The sequence below is a fragment of the Amblyomma americanum genome, chromosome 7 (assembly GCF_052857255.1).
Source record: "Amblyomma americanum isolate KBUSLIRL-KWMA chromosome 7, ASM5285725v1, whole genome shotgun sequence".
NCBI classification, from domain to species: Eukaryota; Metazoa; Arthropoda; class Arachnida; order Ixodida; family Ixodidae; genus Amblyomma; species Amblyomma americanum.
In genome coordinates, this window is record NC_135503.1 from 77647619 (window position 1) to 77663408 (window position 15790).

Consider the following 15790-nt stretch of genomic DNA (forward strand, 5'->3'; position numbering starts at 1 on the left):
GGGCCTATCAGAAACGCGAAGCATTTGTTGTAACGAGGTAGGGAGGCTTGACTGACATATGCCACGCGTTTGTCCCAGTTGTATCGGATCTGGCAACCAGGGTCCTCAAGATTGGCAACCATGGCAACCAAGATAGGCTCAGACACAGGTTCAACTTGCGTTTGCAATGCTTCCTGAGTGCATGCAAATTCTTTCTCGCCTTGGTGGCAAGTTCTTGAAAAGCACTGAGTGACATGTAGAAAAGGCATGGAACAAAATGCAACAACTCGTATTTTGAGACTGAGATTTTCATGTTAATCGTTTCCAAAATCTGATGACCACCTTATTGTCGGCTGTAGCTGTTTGCCTGTCTGCTCCAAAAACCTAATCTCATGGCTTTGCATCAGTCAGCATTGCTTATGAGCATATCAGTATTTTCTAGATTATGACTGGGCACACTTCGTTTATGGAAAGATGTTCTTTTTCTTCAGTATCACTTTCGAGAAGTCTTCGACAAGCACACTTTTGTGGCCTCACTATGTTGTGTGCCGATGTCCTGCATTTTATCTTGAATATTGTTTGATGCCTGTTCTCTGCTGGCTGTCATTGGTTGCCTGCAGAGAATAGAATCTTGCATTTTTCCAGTTGGTGTTTCTATAAAAAGTTTGGAAAGTTGCAGACATTTTTAAATAAATGTGTAGCATCCAAACTGTAGTACTAGTTAGAAGGTTTGGTTTATTGTGTTAACATCCAAAAGCAACTTAAAGGAAAGTTGAAATATTTAAAAGGTCTCTGTAGTAATGTTTCAAAGGAAAGGTGATTATGTGTTGATGTTCTGTGCTAGAAATGAATAAAAAATGGTTTCATATGCGACCTCTGCTGTGACCATAGAGTCAGCTGGGGCAGAGCATCCTTCCTTCCTTTGCATTCCTTTTAAAATCCTTCCTTTGTATTTTGGCATTTCATCCATTTTTGCCAGGCTGTGAGTATTATGCATGCTGTTGGCTTGCTGGTGGTTGATTTCATTCAAGTCGCACTGTAGGAGGAGTCCAAAAGCATGTGCTTGAGTGTTGGGCTGTGCTATTTTGCACCATAGTAGGATACAACTTAAAAACCGCAGTTCGTAACTGTGGGCCACGGTCTGCGGCATCCTGTATTCTACTGACCAATCAAAACAGTGAACAAAATCAGTTTTAATGCTTGACTGCATCGGCATCAAAAAAATAAAAGCCAGGGGCATCAAAGTTATTTAACTTATAATTTCGTCACGATTAGCTTGTCGCTTAGGTCTCAAGAAAAGATTTAACTGTACTTTTTATCGCAGAGGAATTCCGTTCGGCAGTCCTGAATGTGAGTGGAGCTTCACTGCAGACTTGATTTGCATCCGACTATAGAAATCATTGTTCTCAGCTAAAGAATTATGAACAGTTTGCACATTTAGACTTTTTTTGGAGTGTGTGTGCATTTGTTAGGACACATTGTTTTTTGCAATTAGTCTGCTGATAATTTGTTGCTGCGCAACCGTTGCAAATGTTGTTTGCACATTTCTATGTACATCTTGTCTTTATCGCCACAAGTTCCCATCGCCTTTTGTTGTGCAGCATGCGAGAGATGTGGAATATTGCATGTGTGCTGTAACTGACGGACTTCTCTGTGCATTTTGTTTTGCCAGTGAAGGGTGGATATGGCTGTGACCGAAGATCTGTTTTGCAATAAAGATGAAAACGAGTGCTTGCTAACTGTTGTTTTTGAAGATGCTGCAACACAAACACATCTAGATTTGAGAACAAAACTAGGACGTGACAACAGCTTAAATGTTAGTTGCAGCTCCAGTGCATACAGAGGCGAGCTGTGCTGCATGTAGAAGACGCGTGCATTGCACACATCAAACGCGGAATAAATGTGATCGTACGTCTGGACTACTGCATGAAACTACAAATGTGTTTCGGACACGTTCGATCGTGTGGCGACTAGCGCGTGTAAACGAAACCGAAACTTTGCGGAGAGCTTTCATTGAATGACGCTCATATGTATCGTAACGCTGCGTACTTATTGTGCTTAAATGACAGGAAATTACATGGGAGCCGTATATTTCATGCATAGAACTTGCGAAGGTACGATCGCTCAATGGCTGCAGGTGTTCTCCGTCTGCATCACGGGACCGTATCACCGCGCGCCTGCGACGATCGAGTGAGGTCGATGCTGTAGCAGCTGTAGCGCTGTAGCTTATTGGAAGGCATACTTTGCGAAGCGTTCGTGTTTGGAAGCGGGAACCTGCTAGTTTACCGATGCTTTTTTTGCTTCGTCTTCCTTCAAAAACGGCGCCCTGCCACGCAACCGTCCTCGTGCTTTCGTCTCAAGCACGCATCAGCGGCATCGGTAGTGTCTTTATTCCGCCAAACGTCACGAGGTTATTTGAATCTATTCTAACCGACTTGGCGGGTAACGGTGGCCGCTGCTCAGCGGAGCCCGGTGCTACGCGTCTACTCTCAGTTACCTCGTTCGCAGTGACTGGCCTGCGACTCGTGTAAGTACTGCGCCCATACGACGGCGTTTTTCAGCTCACTGATTTCGTCGCTTGTCCTTCTTGTGCGACTTTCTTGATTTCAGACTGCCGCTATTCTAAGTAGAGAACTGCTGTCAGTGCTCGAGTGGCCTGCGCGATAGCATATATATCGATCGGTACGTACTCGTGCGCTGTAATGCGCACTGCATAACTTCTGCGTCAGCATGACGCGAAGAAATACGAATTACTTGCGAACCTGTACTTCGTATTCGTATTTCCGCCCCTGCGTGCGTCGCTGGATGCTCTGCGCGTGCGAGTTTTGTAGCGTCGGAGTTCCCTTCCTTTTCTAGTTGTCACGTTCGAATTTGCCCATATTTGCAGGACTCTCGATCCTACCGAAGGAGGTCGGGCGACATGGTAGAGGAGGCGCCGCCCTCAGGGACGTCGCCCACCACTAACCCAGAAGCGCCTGTCGACACGTGAGGCCATGCTAGCTCGGTCACAAGTGAATTTCCTTAAACACATGGAATAACTGACAGGAACCAAACAGACTGATTGGTACCAAACTGGAAGCCCGTTGATACCAGCTCAATTTCACTTTAGCCAACTATGTCTGCGGAAGGTCTGAGCTATGGGTGTTTTATGACTGGGAGTTTGCAGTTTTTTCTTTGTTTTCAAGTGTCGTGCACATTGTGAGCTACATATATTTCTTTTATGATGCTTCGCTTTTTCTGCAGTCTTCGGCATCTTCAGCTTGTTGTCTCATTATGGCATATAACTGTGACCACATTTTCCCATAAGTAGATGCACTGGAGTTCAGCAAAGCTGACATTTGGAAACTTGTTCATCCTTAATCACAGCACAGAACCACAAACACAGAAGGGAACATTGCCACCAGTACTGGTACCATTCCCTACTGTCTCTGCCCATTGTGTGGTACCCTTTACCAATCAGAAAGGGTATCAATTAAGGCAGCCATAGGGAGTGAGAATCAGTTCATGTCTAATAGTAGCATTCAGAGAGTTAGATCTCAGAGGTTACATCTCAGCTAGGTTTAGTGCGGACTACCACGGAGTCTTTCTACGCACTTTATGTGAAATATATGGTTAACCAAAAAATCCATACCTATACCTCAGCAACCTCTAATATGCTGATGACGAACAGGCTATCTCAGTGATTAGCATGAAGTAAAGTAATCAATCTTTCATAGTCTTGTGAGAAGGAACAGCAGCTTATGGCAGGTGGTGAAGTACATGAAAGTAGTGGAGCAGTGCACCTGTAAAGGCCTACATCATGTGCTGTTATACGGTGAAAGTGCTTGACAAACTTCAGGTACTTAAAAAAAATACTCTGTATCTGATACCTCCTGCCAGTGCTCACTTAGGAGCTGAAACTTGGAAGGTAACTGATACGATCATTCCATATGGACAGTGCAACTGTCGATTAAGGGTATGCGAATATTAGAAACTAATTCTAATAGGGATTTGCTGAACAAACAAAATAATGTGTGTTCAAAATGATTCGAAACGATTTGAATATATTCTGAAATGCTCAAATAGTTTTCGAATAATTAGTGCGAAGTTCGAATATGGAACACCGTAGTTTTCTTGGGCGACTGCTTCTAAAACGGCCCACTCCGACTCTGCACAGTATGCTGCTGCGATCGGTCTGCATGGGATGGAGTGTCCATCATCGCGACACGGTCTGTTCGTGCTAGAGTGTTTGTTATACTCACACATGGCCTCCAAGATTGGACGATGCAGACGATGCACGGACGATGCCTCTAGAAGGTTTGCCAAACTCTACCTTGATGCCCATTCTTAGAGGCCATGACTTTTCAGGCTATCGCCCCTCTCATATACCGAGATGTGATGCTAGCTTATTCGCTGTTGTCATCAGTAGCAAAAGTTCATTTTCCTGTACATACGACATGGTAATCATAAGTTTAAAGTGCTGACTTTGCATTGCGTTCAACGCCGGTGGAAATCAGTGTTGCACATTTTGACAGCTATAATTATAGCTTCAGCACCCTCGCTAATCCTTCGCTTTTTCATATGATTAATCATTATGTACAAATCCTCACACAAGTAGCAAGCAGTCACAAAAATAGTTGATTCCTATTCCGTTCGGTGTTTAGTTACAGTATTCGTATTCAATTTGGTTGTGAAGCTACTCTATTTGTAGCTGATTCAGTTTCAAAAAAGCACCATTCACATTCCCCTACGCAGTACGCATCAATTTAAAAATATGAGTTATGACATGTGCTGGCCGCAAATGCAAATGATAGATACATAGATAAAGAGGAGGAGGGAAAGGCAGGGATGTTAACCAGAAAGGGCTTCCGGTTGGCTACCCTGCACTGGGGAAGAGGGATTAGGGGACTAAAAGGAGGAAGAGAGAAGGGAAAAAGGCATAACACACACACAGGCACAACGCTGTCACAATTTGTCACTCAATCCAGTCGCTCTCAAGTAGGCAAAGAGTGCCAATTGTATGCCTTGAGGGCAGTCGACTGCTGTGGCCACGGACCGAGGACCTTTTGCTCTGTTAATGGATGTTTTGCTCTGTTAATCTTCTCTGTGAGTGCCCTGCATTTGCGAGTGCAAGACATACACTGTGTTGTGCCCTGGACCGCCTCGAAATGCAAATGACATTAGGAAAGGGATGTGCAGGCCGCATAAGTGGTGATCTCAAAGGAAAAGGAGATGTTACTGGGGCTGGCATTGAGTCTGATGGTGATTGAGATGAGGAAAGGGAATTTGTTGAGATAGCATAGCAGCAGCTGGCTCAAGACGGTTCGGTTCGAGGGGAAAACAGAGGTTCACGCACTGTTCTTCAGTTTAATCTGGGCGGTGATAGAGACTGATGTACTGTAAGTACATAGTCTTGTAACGCTGTGGGTTCGGCATATTCCTCTTGAGCATTATTATAATTTTTTTCTTCTTTTCGTGTGTAGTCATCTGCATAGCAACACCATATTCTTTCTCTCATTTTAAAATTGCAGTGAAGTGAAAACCTGGTGCCTCCAAGATTTTGAGATAGGCCGACCACTGGGGAACGGCCAGTATGGTAGTGTTTACCTTGCCCGGAAAAAAAAGACGAAATTTGTGGTTGCACTCAAGGTGGGTGTGTAGAATAAGTACTGAATAATTCTATGCAGTGATGTGGTATTCAACATTGCAACATACTAAACAGTCCTGTGGTATTTTTTGCTGGCCAAAGCATTTAATGTCTTGTGTTTATCTTGACTTGGAAGTTTGAGCCACGGTGGGTTGAACCGTCAAAATCGCTAGCATGAATGGTAGGGCCAAAACACATGAAATTCAGCACTCTATGGCTTGTTAAAACCATTCTCGAAAAAAACTAAAGAATTAACAAAAACTACTATGGGACTGGAGAACTGCATAAAAACGGTACTGGTTATGTTGTCGATTATTCGTCATGCCTGCCTCTTTGTTTGATGGTACATGAATGTATCTGCAGTGTTCAGGGGATAATTGGTGCAAGCGCTGCACCAGAAACATAATACTTCTAGTAGTTAAGTCACGTGATGTATTATTAAAATTTGTCTTTCTTTTCGTGGCTTCTGCAGCTGCTATAATAAGCTGCCACTTTCATGTGTTTCACATGAAGTGTTCTTTAGCAAGTGTGTAAGCGGGCCACAACTTGTAATCAAATGTGCATTTTGTGTTGTTTCATTTTCGCTAATTGTATGTATAGTGCCTAGAAGGTTTCTTCCTAGTGTGTCGTTCGCGAGCGCTTGAGGGGCTTCGCAAGCAATGAATGCCGACGGTTGCCGCGTGGGGCGCTGCCATCCGAGAGGGTGCTGGCGGGTAGTTGTTTTTAATCGAGCCTTGCGTGCTGTCTCGTGAGCCGTAATCGTAACTGCTGACTTTCTCATTTTGTTTCTTCTTGTGCTTTCGTTTTCTATCCAAAAGTGCCTTGAAGAACACAAATTTGCTGAAGCATGCTGCACGCTTATCGGATAAAAAGAGCTCACCTCGAGCGCTGCTTGCTCTTTCACATACATGGGATGGCAGATTCCAGTCGTTAGCCGCGCAATTTACTAAACGTTCTTTTTTTTAATTGATGAAGCAATCACGCTAGACTGCCAATTGCATATCTCATATCTGCAACAATGAAATTACTTTTCTTGGGAGAAATCACCCAGACGTAACAAAGCTCGTGGCTCCCTTGCACACGGAGTAATAACGAAATGTGCAAAAATGAGAAACACAGTTGGCAGAAAAAGGAAATGATATTTAATATTTGCATAAGTAAAGCAGGCCTAGGACACGCCGCAAAGGCAACACTTCAACTCCACGAAGCGGCTAGTCACTGGCAGTGGCGTAAATTGAATAATTTCTGCTGCTGCCTCTGAGCGTCCCTTTCTTTGTGCCTTTTACAAAAAACTGGAACCTAAGTAGCACATAAAACTTCACTATTTGTGATAAGGTAGCTCTTTCATGCTCTGTGCAGCCAAGCTGTGGCAGCGTCAATGTTTCGAGGTGCTTTGCGAAGTCAGTAAAGCTTCCTGCATGAAGTTTATGTTTGCTAAAGAAGGAAGTAAAAGCATCTTCCATGAGCTTCACAGCTAGGGCCAGCAGTTGGCTGGTGTATATAAGGCCACCAGTGTCGAGATTGGCCGTGAAGCAAGAGTTGGCATCTGCACCCGCTTGTCTTCTGGAAGCACAAAGGCGCTCTGCACAATCTGGGCACACATTTTTAGCATTTATCTTTCTTGCTACATATCCTGCTGCATAATACATCAAAGTACTGTTGCTCCTTTTCTCGGTGTATCCGACTTGATCCTCATGTGAGCAAAGAGCCTGAATAATTACTTCTAGTTCTCTAAGCTTCCCTTGGTCCAGGAAATCGTCTACAGTGTCCACAAGGCACTTTTTGGGCTGCTCAGACTGTGCTGGCCGGTTAAGTAATGCATTTATCATTTCTGGCGAGCATTTTCCTCCTTGTGGTGACTTAGCTAGATTATACATAGCCGATAAATTTACTGTGATTAAAAACTGAGAGGCTGGGGGATGATCATTGTATCCAGATGACTGTCTAATTATACCAAATAAATTTTCTAGTTAATCTTAACTCAGGCGGGACGTTGAGAGGTATATGAGCCTTACCACTGAAGCCAAATATTGCATTAGATCCAGTGTGCTCTTAAGGGTCACCCTAAAACCTGCAGTGCTCTTTGACCAAAAACCACCCCCTGCTGGTTTTGCATGCTGCTCCCATGTTCTAGGCAGGTTACAAATTCCTTCATCTTTTCGAAACAACTTGGTCTGATGTGAACGTTTGTGATGCTAGGCATAGCTTTGAGCATGACAGCGTCATGGTCCGCTTGAAATGTTGCCTCAATTATGCCACTGTGGACGTGCCCAGAAGGTGTTAGGAAGCCTTTAGCTACGAATCCATTCCTAAAGTTCTTGACAAGGTGCGGAAAGTGTGAAATAAAAACAATTTCCTCTTCCTGTCGACTGGATGCTTGGCACTGTTTCTGATGGCGCTCGGCGAACCTGTAATTGATCAAGCTCAGTCAAAGCTATGAAAACTAGGTATACGCTGTGGACAAAACACGTTACATAGATCTATATTTGTATTCTTCAAAGTGAAACTCTTACCCTGTATTCCAAAAAGCCGTCACGTGCTTTGGTTCCAGGTGGCCCCGTCACAACGGATTGAGTCAACTTACAGTCCAGCTTGTTCAGCGAGAACAGTACTTTCCACAATTATTTTTGCTAATGTTAATGCCTTGACACTACCTTTTGATGCGAATATGCTAAGGATCTGTGTCCAGTTCCCTACGAAAACCAAAGTAGAGTACAAAATATCATCTGCTTCCTCGTTACATCCATGGCCTTATCAAGTTCACAACTTACCGCTGTACGGCTGAAATAGGACGACCATTCCGTGATCTGCCAGGACTTCCTCCTGCTCTGTAGACGTGTAGTCGCCAAGGTCTGCAATACCTTCGTCACCTGAGTCGCATAAAAAATAATGTGGATAGAATCAACTTCATCCATTAGTTAGTTTCCGATGCTGCAAGGGAACACCAACGCCACAATAAAGACTATGGAGGAGACAGCATGGAACATGTGTTATTTCATATTTTTGACTTCAACATTTCAATTCATGAGGATTGATAGCAATTGCAACAACCCACCCTTTGTGAGAACATGTACAAGGCAAAGTGCATGATTACGTGAGAACTTCAACTCACCAGCTGTTCTCATGTTCAGATGTTCTGAGAGCTTTATCTCATTCAAAACAAGGCCTCCATGGTGGCCGAAGATGTCCATGGTCTTCGTCTTCTCGCTTAGAGCGGAAAATATTTTCGGGCTGAGGCCAAAGCCGCCTTTGAAGCGCCGCACTATTTCTGGAGGCAAGTGCGGCCCAGCAAGATCATGATATTTTCCCTGTGGAGGTGCTCATAGAGCTTGGAACTTCACATCCTCATCATAATGCACTCAACGATCCACTCATTGTCATAAGTGATGCTCTTCTGCGATTTCTGACTTGCAGCAAGGAAGCAGCTCTTGACAGCCAGTTGCTGCTTCATAGGCAGTGACTTAATATTAAGCTCAAAAGATTGTTGATTAAGTGTCTCATTCATCTCTTTCATATGTGCCACTTGTGCCTGAGCAGCCGGCAGTTTTTTCTGCGTCCTTAACAGAGTGCGAGATCTAGTCTTGCGCTTGTTTTTTTTGCTGTAGGTCATATCTTTTTTCCGTCCTCTGCATATTTGGTTCTCTCCAGTATTCGTTGATACTTGCACTGAGCACAAGATTCACGTTCAGACTCTGTGAATTCTGGACATTTCTCTGCAAAAAACATATCTTTATACGTGGTGTAACTTCCACCTGAAGGCTTCATACCATATCCTTTGCAAAGGGCTTTTGAGGCTACTTCGTGAATCAACATTTCAGCCTCTTTACGATTTGTAAGCACATGCTTTTCCTGCTCTCTTCCTCTCACGTAAACAGTGGGTATCACTGATCCTCGCTCGGGCAGAGGCTTTCCAAATGTTATCTTTTGGATAAAAAGGCTGGTAAAATTGTTCTGTACGGCCTCGCAACAGGCGTAGGCCAGTGTGTCAGACGGCACATGAGGCACCTGCATCCACATCACTGGAACAAGTATTCCGGAGAACGGATGATGACTGTCGTTAAAGCTTTGAGTCTGCTGCCCAGAGGTGTCACACTGAGATTCAGCAGTGCTCTGTCCTTCATGGTCAGAGTTCCAGCTCCTCCCCATGGATATATCGGCATTTTCAGAATCGCCAGCGTACCCCTTGCTCTCAGAGCCGACGCCTTCAACAACGGAGTTGAGCTTGGTGGCCTCCGGCTTGGTCCGCTTGTGCCGTTTAACAGCAGGCTCCTGTTCGCATGCATTGCTTGTCTTTCTCTTCATAGCTTGTTTGGGGAGAAGGTGCTTTGGATAGCCATCAAATATTGTCGGAACGGCATCGGGCTTCAGACGCAGTTTGTCGCGAGCAAGCTCGTTCACGACTGCATTCACCGTGATCCTGAAGGTGCACTCTATACAGCTCTCCTCAAAGTGCTTTTCGCACATGACACAGCTCGGCATTAGCCTTCTGTCTTCTCTCTTGATGTTGTTCTCCCACAGTGCATGCCACACAATGTTGTTTGGCGCAGTGAAGAAAGAGAAACGTGGTCCTTACTTGAACGGTAACCACTCCTGCAAAGCGGCACAATACATGTCTTATCTTTGCATTGGCGCTTCGGCTTGGACATATTCAATTGTTGTAGAAGCTGCAAACGCGTAACACTGCACGCACACCATGAAAACAGCAAAAAGAGGCCCTTTACAACTTCCGCAACATGCATTCACATTTGCAAGGCTAGACCAAGGTCTCGAACTGCCTGCTGCAGCTGCTGCAGCACTAGCACGGCTGGCACCCTCCCGTGCCCTTGCTCCCCCTGGTGGCAGCTACGCGTATACAATACAAGTGCTGCCACAATCTCCCGTTACGCAGAGTTGGCGCACGGCACACTAGGAACAAGCCTTCTAGGCATTATATTGTATGACTTCATCCATTACCTCCATAAGTGACCTACATGGGGGGAGCAGGAAGGGGGGCAGGTATCCAGCTAGGTTTGTAAAGTTACAAGGAAGACTTAAGTGTGAAAAGAAAAAGTGAATGGACATTATAGATAAATTAGATTCTACAAGAAATGTCAAAGTATTTGGAGTTTGCTGTATTTTAGAGCCATTTGAGAGCAAAACTCTGCAGCGCGACCAAACTGCAAAAGCCAACTCATTGCTGAAGCCTTGACCTTGAATAAATAAATAATTATAGATGTGACTGGAATTCGAGCCTGCGGCGGCGTGAACAGATCAGTTTCACTGGCCACTGCTTGAGAGCACTATGTTATCGCCGCAGCCAATCACGCCTCATGTTAAACTGCAACACGCTGTCGCGCTGTGCATTGCGCATTGTCATCTTCATCAACTTCCATCTGTGGCGAGAACAGATCAGATCAACTTAACCTGGATCAAAGCTTAACCGAAGTAATATCATCGCCAGACTTGCCGACAACCAAGTAATGCAAAACCATGAGCCAATTAGGCTAAACACATGCTTTCGCACATCTGCTTGGTTTAACTACGTTAAAACCGTACCATTTTTAAAAATTATGTGCGGACTGTGGGCTTTGTAGTCATTTAGTGAGGTGACTGACTTGTCGCAAGTTTGTGCTTGAATGTTCCGACAAATTAACCCTTTGACCCGCTACGTACATAGTTGTAGACAAAGCGGACTCCAGCTTTCTTTGACAATGAGTTGCACCTAACAGAGGTTCAAAGATTTCTTTTTTTTAGGCGAATTTTGCATCCTTCTCACAAATAAGCTGTTTTTTAATGCCATACATCATCATCATCATCAGCCTGACTACACCCACTGCAGGGTAAAGGCCTCTCCCATGTCTCTCCAATTAACCCTGTCCTTTGCCAGCTGCATCCACCGTTTGCCAGCAAACTTCTTAATTTCGTCCACCCACCTAACCTTCTGCCGCCCTCTGCTACGCTTACCTTGTCTTGGAATCTGCTTCGTTGCTTTTAAGTACCAGCGGTTATCTTGCCTTCGCAGTACATGCCCTGCCCAAGCCCATTTCTTCCTCTCGATTTTGACTAGGATGTCATTAACACGCGTTTGTTCGCTCACCCTCTCTGCCCGCTTCCAGTCTCTCAACGTTACACCTATCATTTTTCTTTCCATGGCTCGCTGTGTTGTTCTTAAATTAAGCTGAATGCTTTTCGTTAGCCTCCACTTTTCTGCCCCGTAGGCAAGTACCGGTAAAATACAGCTGTTGTACAGTTTTCTCTTGAGGGAAATTGGTAAACTGCCACTCATGATCTGAGAGAACCTGCCAATTGCGTTCGACCCCATTCTTACTCTTCTAGTAATTTCCCTCTCATGATCCGGATCAGCGCTCACTACCTGCCCTAAGTAGACGTATTCCTTAACAACTTCCAGGCTCTCGCTGCCAATTGGGAACCGCTGCTCCCTTGCTAGACTGTTGAACATTATCTTGGTTTTCTGCATGTTAATTTTTAGACCCAGCGTTCTGCTCTGCCTGTCTAACTCACTGATCACGATTTGCAGTTCATCTCCTGAGTGATTCAATGTCATCAGTGAATCGCAGATTTTTTAGGTATTCCTCATTTACTCTTATTTCCGACTGTTCCCAATTCAGGCCTCGGAATACCTCCTGTAAACAGGCGGTGAATAGCATTGGCGAGATCGTGTCTCCTTGCCTGTTGCCTTCCGTATTGGAATTTGATTGCTGACTTTATGGACGACTATGGTAGCTGTGCAGCTGCTATATATATTTTCCAGTATTTTGACATAAGGCTCTTCTACACCCTGATCACGCAATGCCTGTATGACTGCTGAGGTTTCCACTGAGTTGAATGCTTTCTCGTAATCAATGAAGGCTATATATAGAAGTTGGTTATATTCTGCGCATTTCTCTATCACCTGATTGACAGTGTGAATGTGGTCTATTGTGGAATATCCTTTACGAAAGCCTGCCTGATCATTTGGTTGATTAAAGTTGAAGGTTGACCTGCCTCTTTTAGCGATTACCTCAGTAACTACCTTGTAGGCAACGGATAGTAAGCTGATCGGTCTGTAATTTTTCAAGTCCTTGGCATCTCCTTTCATATGAATTTAGATACTGTTTGCGTTCTTCCAAGCGTCTGGCACAGTTGAGGTCATAAGGCATTGCATATACAGTGCGGCTAGTTTTTCCAGCACAATCTCCCCTCTGTCCTTCAACAGAGATGCTGTTACCTGATCCTCACCAGCGGCTTTTTCCCTTCGCATTGCTCCTAAGGCTTTCTTTAATTCCTCTTTCGTTACTGGTGACATGACACATTGCTGTGTGCTATTGTCTCTCTCAGTAACGTTGTAATTACATTGGCTACTGTACAGATTTGTGTGGAACTCTTCGGCTACTTTAACTATCTTATCCATATTTCTAATGACATTGCCCTTCTTGTCTCCTAACGCATACATCTAGTTTTTACCTATGCCTAGTTTCCTCTTCACAGCTTTTAGGCTACCTCCATTCTTTAGAGCATGCTCGATTCTCTCCATATTAAACTTCGTTATGTTGGCTAACCCTTTGCGCTTATTTATTAAACTCGATAGCTCTGCCAGTTCTATTCTATCGGTAAGGTTAGATGCCCTCATGTTTTGGCGCTTCTTAATCAGATCTTTCGTCACCTGAGATAGCTTTCCGGTATCCTGTCGAACTGTCCTACTGCCTACTTCTACTGCGCACTCCGTAATGATGGCTGTCAGATTATCGTTCATTGTATGAACATCAAGGTAGTCTTCCTCAGTTAAAGCCGAATACCTGTTCTGCAGTGATATCCTGAATTCCTGTATTTTCCCTCTTGCCGCTAACTCATTATTGGACTTCCTCTTCACTAGCTCCTTCCGTTCCCTCTTCAAGTCAAAGCTAATTTAAAACCTTACCATTCTGTGGTCACTACAGTGCACCTTTCTGAGGACGGCCAGTAACACAGTAAATAATATTTCGTAAAACTGGGTAATGTAGCACATCATCCACTATTTCTGTGCAGACATATTTTGCCACTAGTAGTACCATTTTTTTTTCTTTGGCACTTTAAAGCTTAATGTGTGCATCTTCAGAATAGAAATTAATTCCAGGTGTTAACATGATAAGTCGTAACTTTTCGATGTTATTTCCATCAGCTATGATGCTTTGTGCAAAATTTTGCACATCCCTACAAATATCACCGCTAGTGTTTCGCACTAGAAAACTAACAAATTGTCTTTTGTAAGGCCGTAATATATTATTTAGGTGGAAAAAATATTTAATTTCAATAGGAACAAAAAATGGATTTTCAATTGCTATTTCTTTCTGCATGGATATATTCACGCGTTCACTGTGTCGTGGGTCACCGTTGGGCCACACTGTGTATACATGCTATGCAGCACGAATACTGAGTGGTGCACTGAAACCGTAGGAAAGATCAGGTTTCTGAAATAGCCTGTGAAAAACACACAAGCCAGGGTGCTATTGTACTGTACCTTTGGTTCCGATAAGTCAGCTTTACCGGAAGCTCAGTAGGGGGTCATTCTGCACCCAACAAAATTTAAGGGTGACCCACCAGTGGGTCACCATGCACAGTGATTAGGGCTCCGAAAATCACTGCCGCATTAAGCACGTTGAACAAGAAGCAAAAGCTGAGAAAAACTTCATTGAACTGTTGCTTTTCCAAGTGATGGGCTCTGCTGTATTGAAAATATCTGGACAGATTGACAGAAACGTCCCTTTTTTGATATTAAGTTGATGCACTTTTGTCATACTAAACATCCGTCATTTGCAGTTTGGCCGCAACGCTGTTTGTACAATAGTCAACAAATAGTGCTCAATTAACAGTATCAAGTTGTGAAATATTTGTCTTGCTTTGGTTGTCGGAAATATGTGGCCTGCAAAAGTTGAGCAAGCAGTGTTTAGGATGATTGTTGGTAAAAATTGTGTGCGCAGGTAATGTTCAAATCTAAACTGGCCAAGTATTCGATGGAGAACCAGCTCCGGAGGGAAATCGAAATTCAGTCCCATCTAAGGTAAGCTTCCTTGGTTTCTTGCCTATGTTGGCATGAGTGGACTGCCCGTTTATCTTTAGCACTCCACTCTTGTTTGAAGATTTTTTATGCTGCTTGGGTTTAGCATGCAATCTCCTTCCCAGTTCTTTCTTTTACATTTCTGTGTGTTGCAGTGCATTGCTCACTTTTTGACAGTGTTCACCTAGTTTGTGTGCATGTTGTTATTTACTTGTTGGCACAGTTGGAACCCAATCAGTGCCTTCCAGTTCTACTCTGATCCAACCTGAAGGAATGTTGTTTGTACAGCTCTGAAAACTGCAGTACACAAGACTGCGAAGTCTTGTTGGAAGTAAGACGACATTGTTTAATTGGACATGTTACATTACTGAATGGTTTTGTAAGCAGTGGCTGATTTGTGGGCAACTCATAGAAAGGTTGTCTCACACGGCTAGACCTGGACTGACCATTTTTTCTCATTGATTTCTGGAAGAAAGAGGGACCAACATTGCTCTTCAGGAGAGCTGCTCAGGGAGGATCAGTTATGCACACTTCTAATGGAAATTTGGGTCCACTTTGAATGGTAGAAATGAGTGTAAAACAGCTAGAAAGAAGAAAACAAGCAGCAGTCAAGGTAGAACCCATGCTGTGGTGCTTGGCAGCATTCAAGAACGCACAGCAGTATGCAGGCCGAAGCAGTGTAACTCTGATCTCTCCAGTTGGTGACATCACCACCATATCAGCTGCAGTAATGTGCACAGAACTCAACTTCGCATGAACAGGAAGGAGAGCTTTATTGTGACAACCACTTATATATGCTGCCACCATCACAAGCCAGAAAGTTGATAAATCTGCCTTCCTTTATAAGGAATTTGGTGGAATTGTTGTCAGCGGCTGATGGAGCTTCCAGGAGCTCAGCCCCAGAGTTGCAGCTGGTCCGTCCGCCTTTGCCTGCTTCTACAGGAGGCATTCCTGCTGGGATAGCAGCAACGGCAGACTCGCTTGTTGGGCCAGCCGCTGGAGTCTGTCCTCGCTTCTCATTTCCATATGCTACTGCAGATACCTAGCGAAAGAATCAATGAGAGAGGACGCTCCCATAGACCCCAGTGGCCCATTCGATTCTAGCACACCTAGCGGTTGGCGAGAGCAACTGGCCCCACATTTCCTGTCTCGATGTTACTGGCGCGAATTTC

General features: G+C 44.2%; 1 protein-coding gene across 1 annotated transcript in view; it reads left to right on the plus strand.

Moving 5' to 3' along the window:
- The first annotated feature begins 2437 nt into the window (after positions 1-2437).
- The window catches only part of LOC144097828 (aurora kinase C-like), a 41792-nt gene continuing 28439 nt past the window's right edge, over positions 2438-15790 (plus strand). Inside the window, exons 1-4 of the mRNA XM_077630452.1 lie at positions 2438-2506; positions 2867-2964; positions 5490-5607; positions 14542-14621. Of these exons, the coding sequence (XP_077486578.1) occupies positions 2900-2964; positions 5490-5607; positions 14542-14621 (263 nt within the window). The 5' untranslated portion in view covers positions 2438-2506; positions 2867-2899. The remainder of the gene's footprint in view (positions 2507-2866; positions 2965-5489; positions 5608-14541; positions 14622-15790) is intronic.